The sequence below is a fragment of the Notamacropus eugenii genome, chromosome 7 (genome assembly GCF_028372415.1).
Source record: "Notamacropus eugenii isolate mMacEug1 chromosome 7, mMacEug1.pri_v2, whole genome shotgun sequence".
Taxonomy (NCBI): Eukaryota; Metazoa; Chordata; class Mammalia; order Diprotodontia; family Macropodidae; genus Notamacropus; species Notamacropus eugenii.
In genome coordinates this window covers 26,530,075-26,541,375 of record NC_092878.1, presented here as the reverse complement: position 1 = coordinate 26,541,375, position 11,301 = coordinate 26,530,075, and the positions used below count along the sequence as shown (strand labels likewise).

The window sequence follows — 11,301 nt, the reverse complement described above, 5'->3', positions numbered from 1 at the left end:
CCCCCACCCAGCCTGGGCTCAGGTTGGGGGCCCCCACCCCTCTTCCCGCTCGGGATGCATCCCGCGCCTCGGGTCCCTACAGCAGGGGTCCCGGGGGGGCATCAGAGCACCGCGGCCCCAAGAGTGGGGGTGGCACTCCCCTCTCGCCTCATGGGCCAGAGAACAGGAAGCACCCAAGGCCACGAGTGAGCTCGGTCCGGAGTAAGCCTGGCAAGGGTTCTCCAAGAGCACCCCCACCAGCGGCATGGACAAAAGAAGCCCAGCCGGGTGGGTGGCGGTGCAGCCTCCGGGCGTGGGCACTCTCCGTATTCGCCTTTCCCCCTGGTCCCCCATCACCCCTGGCTTCCTACAGCCATCAGCTCAAGCCCGCGGCGTGCCCGGGGCCGAGGGGGCCCACCATGGGGAGGATGGAGGATGGGCACTGCCTCCACCCAGGATATTTCCCTCCACAGAGGCTTCCAGGCTGTTAAGCTTCGTTCAGTCCGAATCCCGGCGAGCCGCGGAGCTGCTGGTCCAAGCCCGCAGCCCGGCTAGGATGGGGCTGGATTCAGACCAAGGTTCTGGCTTCGCCTTTCGAAGCTTCGCCCTCGGGAGGCCTCTCCCCACTCAGCCTCCCAAGTCCCTGCAGCTGCGAGCTGTTGGACATACTTTTCATTCAGAGCATGGGGAGTTGCGCCATCAGGCACATTTGCAGTTTGGTAGAGTCGGTGGAAAGGGCACTGGCTTTGGCGTTCTGAGCCTTCCTCTTCCTCTTTTCGCCTCTGTGCCCTTCGCCAGATCGCTCAATCTCCCTAAGGCTGTGTCCTCCTCCTAAGGAGAGGAAGGGACTAGCTGGTTTCCAAGGTCCTTTCCAGATACCGACCCCCCAGTTCTCCTCCCTTGGAGGATTCACTGAGGCAGTAATGTAGGCGAGCGTGCCTCGCCCATCCACTTGTGTAGTAACCACTCATGTATCTGAAGTGGGGAAAGACCCAGAAACAAAACACCAGGGTAATGAAACTCCCTAGCCTGGCTCCTCTGCTTTGGTCCATGGATTCCCGGAATAACTGATTGACTACAAAGTGGGGAGGGGGAAGGGACCATATGAACAAGATTGGCCCTAGAGTGATTGAGAATATGGAATGCCATCAAAAGAATGAGGGAAATTGATTGGAGGAGGAATGAGAGTCTGGAAAGCAATACAGTTCATTCCAATAGAGTGGCGATGAGTTGGTAGGAAGGAGGTAGGTTACGTTGTCCTTCTGGATTTTTCCTGTTGGTTCTTCACAGGGCTGGGTTGGGGGAGAGGAGGAAGGTTTGTATTATTGAAAGAGATTCTCAGATCAGTAAACATGTTCCGTTTGAAAGTTCAATATATATTCTTTGCACCGTTTTTACTTCTCCAGCAGTACAGATAGTCTGATTACATATGCCTGCTTCTATCATACACGGGTGCCTCCCCATGCCATCCCCACGCTGCCTGTAGGCAAACTCCCGAAAAGCAGGTCTTCTGTCAGTATAGTTTTATCAAGGATCTCTGTTGCATTCACAAGCTCATTGCTGGATTACCTTTCCTACCAATGCCCCATAGGCAAAATTTGTGCCCATTATCTTTCCCAGGCTGGCACCAATTGTATCTGGTTCTTGCTCCCTCCCAGGCATACACTCCCAGAGGCACATAAGAGAGGATGATGCTCCTGGGGCTGTTGCCCCTTTCTCCTGAGGGAATACCACCTGAGTGCAACCCCTTCCTCTTCCGGTAAAGAAATTCTTCGGGTTGGGAGACAGGGGAAACAGTTAACAGAGTGTGTATTACCTTTTACCTGTTCTATACTCATGACATTTAAACGCTTACTATGTAGTTTCCTCATCTGTAAAATAGGTACAATCACTACACCGGATTGTTCTGAGAATTAATATATGTACAACACTCTGCTAACCCTAAAGTCCTGTGTGTTAGTGGTTGTCGTTATGACACCGCTACCTCCCCAGAGCAGACCTTGCTGCCTGGTAAACTGAGATTGAGTTGAAGTTCACACCAAACCAAACCAACCACTTGTGAATCACCCTACATCAGTGAGGTATTCCCTGAATCATTCCTGTTTTCAGATATGTAGAGAGAATACTATTTAGGTCTGAGTTGGGACAATTTAAGAGGCATTTCTTAAGGTAAATTCTTGGAAAAGGAAGGTAGGTAGAAAATTCACCTTAGTGATGATCCATGAATCCTATGACCTTTTCCTTTGAGTTAAGCAATAACCTATCAATACTACCACTGCTTCTGGGCTGGGCAACCATCAGCCATCCAATGCCCTCCATCACCCTTCCTTGGCTCCCACGATCCTGCGAAGTGGTCATCCCCCAGAGGGGACTCCTTGAGGGCAGCGCCTGAAGCCACAGGGCCTGGGGTCAGAGGAAGCATTTAACGGCTTATTCATTCTATTGTCTCAGATATCTTCAAGTTCCAGCCACTCCCTCCATCCCTGCCCCATTCACTCTCCAATTTCCCCCACAATTTTTGCTGGGAGGGGGAGGGGCGGGGGAGAGGAGGAAAGTCCTCTGTACTGGAAAGTGGCACTGCAAGGGTTAACACGCAGACACATGAAATACTCACGGGCAAAAAAATGACAAGACACTAAAGAAGTGAACCTTTTCTAAATCAATACAATTTCTCAAATTTATTTTTTTCTTAAAGAATTACCTCTAATTTCTCTGTCAGAAGGGGGTGAGAGGGAAGGCTTCTCCCCCCTTGTAAACACTGAAATACAGATCTGGGAAACCAGGGGAGACACAAAAAAAGTGCATTTTACAAAATTATCAACTAAAATATATTTTACATGGATTACACTTCCATTGAAATTCTACCAGCTGCATTTTCAGTTTCAAAAAATATTTCCATATCTAAGAGATTAAAAAAGCATGAAAGAGTCCTGGGTGGCAGCGGGGTGCCCTGCCTTGAGGAGAAGGGACCCGAGGAGCAAAGGCTCTTCCCTCCCTGGTGGGAGCGTGGGTCTCCTTCTGGAGGGCTAGGAGAGGCTTAGCTTTTTTCACGAGCAGGATCCCTGAGGATCCTTCAGGATGGAGCGGGTATCTGACGATACCCCGGCTGCTGGGCAGCACGAGGAGCTCCAATCCCAAGCCTCCCTCATCCATCATTCCCCTACTGCCGGCTGTGGGCAAGGTGCCCTGAGCATCCCAGGATCCCCATCCCTCCCAGACTGATTTTTCCCCCTAATCAGCTTATTTGTTTGAGGGGCCCTCAGATCCCTCTCCTCCTTAATTGGGCCTGGGCTCCCCTCTTATAACTTCTCCTCTGTACCCTAGGGACCTCATCCACTCTTTAGTAGATATGAACTGTCCCTCTCCCTTCCCCTCCCCCCCCCAGAAGCCTCAATATAAAGGGACACAGAGAGGACAAGGACAAAGCAGGGGCACCACCAAGGCCTTGAGAAGGTCTGGCCTTGCACAAGCTATCCCCAGATCAAGAGGCTCTTTGCCTCTCACAAAGCCTGATCCCTTCAACTCCCCATGAATCCACAGCTTCCCTGGGAGCGAGGGTGAGGAGGGCAAACACATTGGTGTGGGGTGGGCAGCTGGCAGCCCAGCTAGAGGCAAGACCCATGGTCTCAGCCTTTCCCTCCCCCATCACGGTCCCTCTTTGGTATGAATAGGAAATAAACAGGGCCTGCTCACTGCTGCCACCTCACCCCCCACCCGACCCCGGCCAGGCCCAAGTGAGAAGGGGGTGGGGCAGGGGGCGGGGTGGGGGGGCTCCTAACCTGCTCTTTTCTTGGGGTCAACCCTAGGAAGAAAGGTGAGGTCAGAGCTGGGCCCTCAGCTCTGGCTAGAAAGGAACAAAACGGAAATCCCAGGTCCCTCCCTAACTCCAGGAGCCAGGGGCTGCAGCTCTCAGCAGGTCTGCGGACTGATACAGTGTTGATTTTCATTCTGGTTTAAATTAGTGCAATCTACAAAGGGCTTCCGGGGGGGCTGTCGGACGGACGGGGGGCAGGCGGGGGAGGGGGCAGTGGTGGGCCACCCCGCTCTCCTTTGGTTTGTTTAGGACTGGGCTGCTCCGAGAGCTGGGTGTTGAAGGTCTGCAGGAGGCTCTGTAGAACCGCAACGTATAAGGCAAGAGGGAAAAAAGTCTCCAGCAAATCAGGTAGTATTTTTTTTTTCTCTCTCCCTGACCCCACCCCCCTCCCAAATACCCACCCTCCCCGAAACAACACACACCCTGTGTAGGGCAGTTTCCTTCTGGGAGCCCCTGGGCACCTTCTCTGTGCCAGGAGGACGGGAAGCTGGACATCTTCAGCTAGGCAGGGCCCATGCTGGGCTCACTCCCTCCCTTACCCCATGGCAACACTATACTATGGGGTGACTGGGATGAGAAGTGGAGAGGGGGATGCTCCAGGGGCCTGGGCCTGGGCCTGGGGGAGGGGGGCAGGCCCCTAGCTTAGGGAGAGGGAGTCAAGTGCTCAAAAAGACAGGCTCTGGCTTTCTGAGGCATGAGCTCAGTGGTTTGCTCAGAGTCTGGGGGATGGGGAGGGAACCTGCAGGAGTGGGCAGCAGCTGGTCACAGTGTGGCGAGGTAAAGCTGGTCTCCCACTCCCCCTTTCCCACCGAGGGCAGGCTGCAGTGCCAGGAGCCTCCCCTGCTGCCCTGCCCTATTTTACCCCACCCCCTTCTGGGCCAGGCATTTCCTCCCATGGGACCACTGGAAATATTTCCTGGGGGAGCCTGGTACCTTCCTTGAAGCTGGCCTCTGCTAGGCCAGAACAGAGGTGGCCTGCTCAAGCTCCACCCACCCTCTGCCAAAGCAGACAACACCTCCCCCAGGTCCCTTTTGTTCTTTCTAACCAAGTGCTGTGCTTTGAGCTGCTGCAATCCTTGACCTGGGGAAGCCACGCTGGCATATGGGGAACCCCCCCCACCCCTGATACCCCCTGCCAGCTCTTCCCCTGGAGCTGAGGATTGGGCGGCTACTGTGGGTTCTTGAGGATGCGGCCATGTCGGAAGTCATAGACATGGCGGCAAAGAAACACCAGTTCAGGGTCTGTGTCTTCGGGCACTGTGCGGTGGGGCGGGGTAGAGTACTCTACCGAGGGGGGCACCAGCGCTGCTCTCTGGCCAGGGAGACCTTCACCCCGACGTTTCGCCAAGGCACAGAATCTGTGAGAACAGTAAGGCCACGATCAGGGGTTCCACTCCCTCAGCCCTCCATCTAGAAGGCAGGCTCTTGCCCAAGAGTCCTCCCCTTTGATCCTCTTTCCCTCCCCACATGGGAACACTACCCCCTCAGGCTCTACACTGCCCTACCAGAAATCAAAAATCAACTGGGCTTGAAGAGGACCCTGATAGAGTTCTCTTCCTGCTAGGGAAGTCCTAAGAACAGGGCCCCCTTCCAGTTCCCCAGGCTACATCCACCTTGTCCCACCCCATCCTACCAGGTCCAGTCTGTGGTGAGAGAAGAGGATCCCCCCCATCCCTCCCCGCCCAGGAGAGCCAGGTGGAGTGTCAGAAAGTCCTCTTGGGCCTCAGAGGTAGCCCTCAAGCCTCTGTGGGGGCAGGAGGAGGAAGGGGCTGCCAGGAGGTCCCTCTAGGATATGTTAGGGGCCTTGTTGGAGGAGGGAGGTGGGCCTGAGTGGGCAGAAAGAACCACCTACCTGCAGTACTCTGCAAAAGTCAGCACATAGCACTTCTCCTCAATGCAGGCCACACTGTTCTCATCCTGGTGGCGGGATGCAAAGATCTCATTCTGCCAAAGGGTAGAGGAGGAAAGAGGGAAGTAAAAGGTTTAGACACTGAGAAGTGCCTTCTGTAGTCACAGCTCAAGCCCACCAGAGTGAAGAGGAATCATTACCCTCTCCCTTTCTCCCCTGGACAAAGCTGAAGCTGGTCTTCCTACAATTACCCACAACACCAGGTAGCCATCTTCTCCTAATCACTTCTTCGGATCAAACCCTGAACACATCCCTCGCTCCTGAGTAGGCTCCATTTTCCATTCAACAGGGGAATTACAACTGAAGCCTCCACCAACAGCTTCCTTTCCAGAGATTCTGTATGGAATGTGCAGGGTGTTCCTGCCATTTGAACTCATAGCCCTGGTTCCAGCACTGGGGTTTTACAGAGGTGGGAGAAAGGAAACAGTCCCTTTCAACCTAGTCAGCTAAGGAGCCTAGAAGAAGGGACACTCCATCTGAAATAGGCTGGTCCTAGCCTAGTCAGTCAAAAAAGGAAGCAGCAAGAGTCTTAGAGCTGGTCTTAGAGCCCAGGGTCACGAACAGAATCCAGGCCTCCTAATACTTAGTCAAGGGTCTTCTCCCCTTGCTCAGTCTTTTCCCCAGAGAACTCAAGCTTACTGAGGGGAATTTAGGGTGCTCAGGCAACCTAACAGGAGGGACATGCATTCCTTCCACACTGCCTCAATCTTCAGGAGAGAGGGACTACTTGTCCTGCCCCAGCTCCATTCCTACGGAGCTAAGCAGATCCTTCTCCCGGCTCAGTTTAGCCAGAAAACCCATTCTGCAATCTGTAGGCTGGAAGCTGTCAACAGGAAAAACTAAGATTCCAGCAGGTTCTAGACACAAGTGCCCTGCAGAGTCCTGCAATGTTTTCAGCAATCCACTTCTTTCTTTAAACAACGTGCTGCTGCCCCCTTCCCCCTAAGAACCCGAAAGGCCCAACAGGAGAGCGCTGGTGGAGAATGGCAAGAAAAATCCCCAGTCTTGTAGAGGCACATGGTTTCTGAGGCCTCCTGGAAAAGGCCTGGCCAAGAAGAGAGAGCTGGGTCCTGCCCCTCTCCCCAACTCCATCCCACCCTCCTTGAGTCCATACCATTTTTCCAACCCAAAGATCCACAGGACAGCCCCACTGTGCTCACTTTTCTTTGTTTTTCAGGTGCTCACCTGATGCATGCTGGGATTTCGGCCTCCCTGAGTATGTTCTGGTCTATAATACCACAGTAGGCTCATCATCAGCTCTCCTGGGGAAAGACAATAAAAGTGCTCAGGGATGGAGTTGGCAATCCTATAAAGACTGGCCTCAAGTTCTCAAGCTGTTGTCACCTCTGGCTAGGGCTCTCTGCCCAGATTAGACTTTGGTAATGATTTCTCATGATTCTAATGCTGCCCAGAGCACCTGACACCTCTTCCTAATCCTAGCCCGGATGAGTTTATGGCATGGAAGCACCTTCAAGGGAGACAGAATAGATGCTCGGGCCTGAGGGTGTATGGACAGAACCCGAAGAGAAAATTGAATGAGGCATTCAGTCACTGAGGTATTATCTTTCAGCTTGAGACTTCACTATGAGAACCTTAACCCAGTGTCAAAATTTCAGGTATTATTTGTTTCCTTCCCTGGGTTAATACCTGTTTTAGGGTCCTCCCAAAGGGCAGAGATCTTGGCCACATAGGGCATGGATTTCTTTCGTGGTCCTGACTTCAGAAGGACTGTATCCCGGACTCGGATCATCTCTCCATCACGTTCCACCGCCTGGTAGCTCTTTCGGATGGCTGGTCCTGGTTCATTCTAGGCAATGATATAAGTGGGTTTCAGATTTTGCAGTCTTATAATAGGAGAAGAAAGTAATTATAATCCCTTTGACATGTACACTCCATCCCCCCACCCAAGAAGAGGGGGCCAAAGGAATACATTTACCCTGCATATCTCCTTTTTAAGGATCAGGGTAGGGGAGAACTCCCAGAGAGAGGTTAGGAAATGAGGTAAGAAACTTTGTGGGACCAACCCCATGGGCTCAGGGCGTTAATTATCCCACTTCATTTCCATTTGGTTCCTCACTCTCATATCTGTCCTATACCTTCCGGTTTGGGATGATGACATTTCTGGGCAATTTCAATTTGGGGTTTCTTTTAGGAAGTGACAAATGGACTTTAGTTTCATTTTTACCTCTGGTTCTAATAATTCTGAGTAGTTTTCTTATGATTTGTTGAGTCATGGTATCCAGTTTTTTTCCTTGGTCATGTTTTTCAGGAGGTCTAATGATCCTTAAATTACCTTTTCTTGCTTTGTTTTCCAAGTCATTTATTTTTGATGGTAGGTACCTGACCTCATTATGTTCTAATTTTTCAGTCTTTTGACTTTGTTCTAATATTTCATGTCTCCTTCAGTCTCGGAGTTCTTTATGCTCCATTCTGCTTTTTAAGTTGTTCCCAACTCGAGTCATGTTTTCCACCTTCTATTCCAAGCTGTTAATTCTATTGTTTTCCTCAAGAGTTTGAATTCCGTTTTTCTTTTGGTCTCTTGCTTTGTTTCCTTCGTACATTCCTGGAGTTCGTGTTGCCATGTCATTTTCCCTCTTCTATTGATCATGGAACTACTCTCCTGGATTTACCTCTTGGGCTTCTTCTAGCCCATGGTATTCTTCAGTCTGTTTGGCTTCTATCTCTAGCCTCAGTTCTTAGACTGGGACTCTGTGATTGGTTCACTTTCCTTCGCTCTTGGATTAGGTGGGTAGGTCCTGGTTCTGTGTCTGATAATACCCTTCCAATGTTCTGGAGGAGTGGCTGAGTCCTTCATGCCACTGTTCATAATCCAGGCCTGTGACAGGGTGCTAGGCTCAATCCCTGACTTCAGCTTGTAACTCCTAATAGTCTACTGGACTTGGTCCCAACTCCATTTCCTTGATCCTCTGGTGTAGCAATTGGATATCAGTGATCTCACTGGCTTCAGGTCTCCTAGAGGGACCCACAGCTCTGTTTGCTAAAGTACTTCTGCTCTGTCTCTGTTTCCTTGGGAAGTCACCCACAGGGAGCTGGCTTTGTCCCGTACTGTGGCTCCTGAGATCCCACTGGCTTCAGTCATGTTTACCAGAGATCATGCTGGCTATAGGTTCCCCTGGAGCCACTCTGACCAGAGTGCCCACAGGCTTCTGGCCATCTTCTTGTGAAATCCTGGACTGGACAGAGAAGCTTCCCGGTGTTTTCCTTTGAGTTTAATGAATATTTCCTTCAATAAAGTAAAAGTCTTTGCTATGTTGTTTCTCATGGGAGCTACTAACTTGATTGAAGGCTTTTAAGTAGCCATGTTTACCAGAAGTCTAATATCCATTTTCCTAGAGAAGTACCAAAAAACTTCTTGGAGTGGTTCCCATTTTATGAAGTAGGAAACAGGAAAAAGCCAGAAGTTCTGTGGAAAGACTACATACTCAAGGATGTTCAGAGAATTGGCGGCAGGCAGACAGAATCCAATACCTAGGATTACCCACACTTTGCTCAGAAAAACTAAGTGATTTGCCCAAGGTCACTCAGCAGCAGAACTATGAGAACCTGTCTTCTGACTTCAAATCCAGCATTCGTTCTCCATACTACAACCGTCTCAGGTGCTTGTACAGTCCCATTGTGGAATTCACCATCTCCCATGAGCTCGTGGTAGGAACCAAGGGAACAGGAGGTGAGAAGGGTTTAGTCTCTCCTCCACCTTTCACAGCTTAATGCCCCAAAGAGTAATACAATGTCCCAAAGAGCTCTGCCCTCTGGCCCTTGCCTCCTCTCACCAGGGGTTAGGTACTCACCACAACATACACAGCCTTTTCACAGGCAGTCCCAACAGGCACCCAGCCATTAGTGGCCCGACGACGCTGGATGCGTTGCTGCTTCGGGTGACTGTGCCCACTCACTGCCTTGGTTTCAGAGGGGTGCAGGCAGCTGGGTGCCGTACGCAGCCCAGACTTAGAGCCACTAGGAGGCTTTGCACTCTGTGGGCATGCCCGGGCCATTGTCTGGGGCTCTGAATTGGGTGTCTGCAGATGGGGGACGGGCTCAGCTGCAGGCGGCACATTGGGCACAGGACATCCTGAGAGGGGGTGGGCAGGTGAAGCTGGATGGCCAGCCACAGGGATCGTGAGGTCCAGTTGGTCCAGAGACCTGCAACTCTCTAATGGAAGAGGAAGGGAGAATGTCAGGGAGAAACCTGTAGACCCTTTCACCCACGTTTCCAAAAGCTTAGTCCCTAATCTAAAAGAGGAATTGTGGTAGCACAATCACAGGAGAAACATTGGAGATTTACAAAGAGTAAAAGAGTTTTAGGCTATTAGTTATGGAAGTACAGGATCAAGGTAACTGTACGGAAAAAGGTGACTGAGACAAGAGAAATCACACGTTTCTGTCTGGTGTGGGGTGGGGAGGAGAGGAAGGAAAGGCAGGAGAGTCAGAAAGAACCCTGCCCTCATTTTTCAGGGCTCTAGCCTGACATGGAACCTGGAACAACCAGTCTGGTCAGAGCCCATTGGTCTATAAAGTTGTTTTATAGCCTCCTATAGAGAGGGTGGAGAGGGAGCCAGTGGAAAGGCTCAACAACTCAGTGCCTCCTTGACAACTCGGGCTCCTAGAAGCAGGGCACAGCCACCTGGACTGATGACTGAGCTGTTGCCCCAGCTGATCTGGTCACCTCCTAAGGAAGGACAGAGAAGGAGCTTCAAGGGGTCAGAGTCTCAGCTGGGAAGAAGAGATCCCAAAAGTCATGGCTGCCCACTTCCTGTCCAGACCTTTTCTGGCCAGCAGAATCACAAAATTTCAGAGTTAGAATGGACCTCCACAGCCCTCTAGTCCAACCAATACACAGAAAAGAATCTGTTGCAACATAAATAACACAGGCTCATCTGGCCTTTGCTTGAAGACCTTCATGAGAGGCAGCCACTGCCCTTTTGAATAGCTCCTACAAGACATTTTTCCTAAAGTCAAGCCTAAATTGGTTTCTCTGTAACTTCTATCAACTGTTTCTCCTTTTGTCTCTGAACCAAAACAGAACATGCTAGAGATAGCAAGTACAAATGCCACCGGACTGATGTGCTTCCTGGAGCATAGTAAGGCTGCCCAAGTGGGATACTGGGAGGGCTCTGCCTGGGAATCTGCTATCAAGACAAGACAGCTTTCCTGACCCACTGAGGACACTAACTCTACACTCAAGCAGACTGCCCAGGGCTTAGCTCAGGAGGAGATTAATGACTTTTGTCCTCTTGGAAATGGGGTAATGCCAGCCTTATAAACCCTGAGACCAACCAGAACTCCCTGTTCTTTCTCATCTGAAGATTCTACTTTCATTTTTTGAAGGTTTTTTTTTTTTTTTGCCAAAGGCATTACTTCCACTGTCTCTGTATTCTCTCTAGCTAGCCTGGGAGGAAAAAAAGATATAATACAGACAGATTCATCAGGCTGGGAACACATTTTCCTGAGGTCTTTGTTTCTCTCTAAGACAACAAGAGCCAAAGCTGTGGGCTCAGATACTATTATGCTTAAGCAGTGGGGGAATCCTCACCTGCCTGACTTCCCAAAGGGAGCGATCCTACTTGAGCCCACAAGCTAA

At 51.0% G+C, this 11,301-nt stretch overlaps 1 protein-coding gene across 1 annotated transcript in view; it reads right to left on the bottom strand.

Moving 5' to 3' along the window:
* Window positions 1-4,137: 4,137 nt before the first annotated feature.
* The window catches only part of BAHD1 (bromo adjacent homology domain containing 1), a 31,225-nt gene continuing 24,061 nt past the window's right edge, over window positions 4,138-11,301 (bottom strand). Inside the window, exons 3-7 of the mRNA XM_072624331.1 lie at window positions 9,512-9,873; window positions 7,350-7,509; window positions 6,888-6,964; window positions 5,646-5,737; window positions 4,138-5,151 (exon numbers count right to left, since the gene is read on the bottom strand). Coding sequence (XP_072480432.1) covers window positions 4,962-5,151; window positions 5,646-5,737; window positions 6,888-6,964; window positions 7,350-7,509; window positions 9,512-9,873 — 881 coding nt within the window. The 3' untranslated portion in view covers window positions 4,138-4,961. The remainder of the gene's footprint in view (window positions 5,152-5,645; window positions 5,738-6,887; window positions 6,965-7,349; window positions 7,510-9,511; window positions 9,874-11,301) is intronic.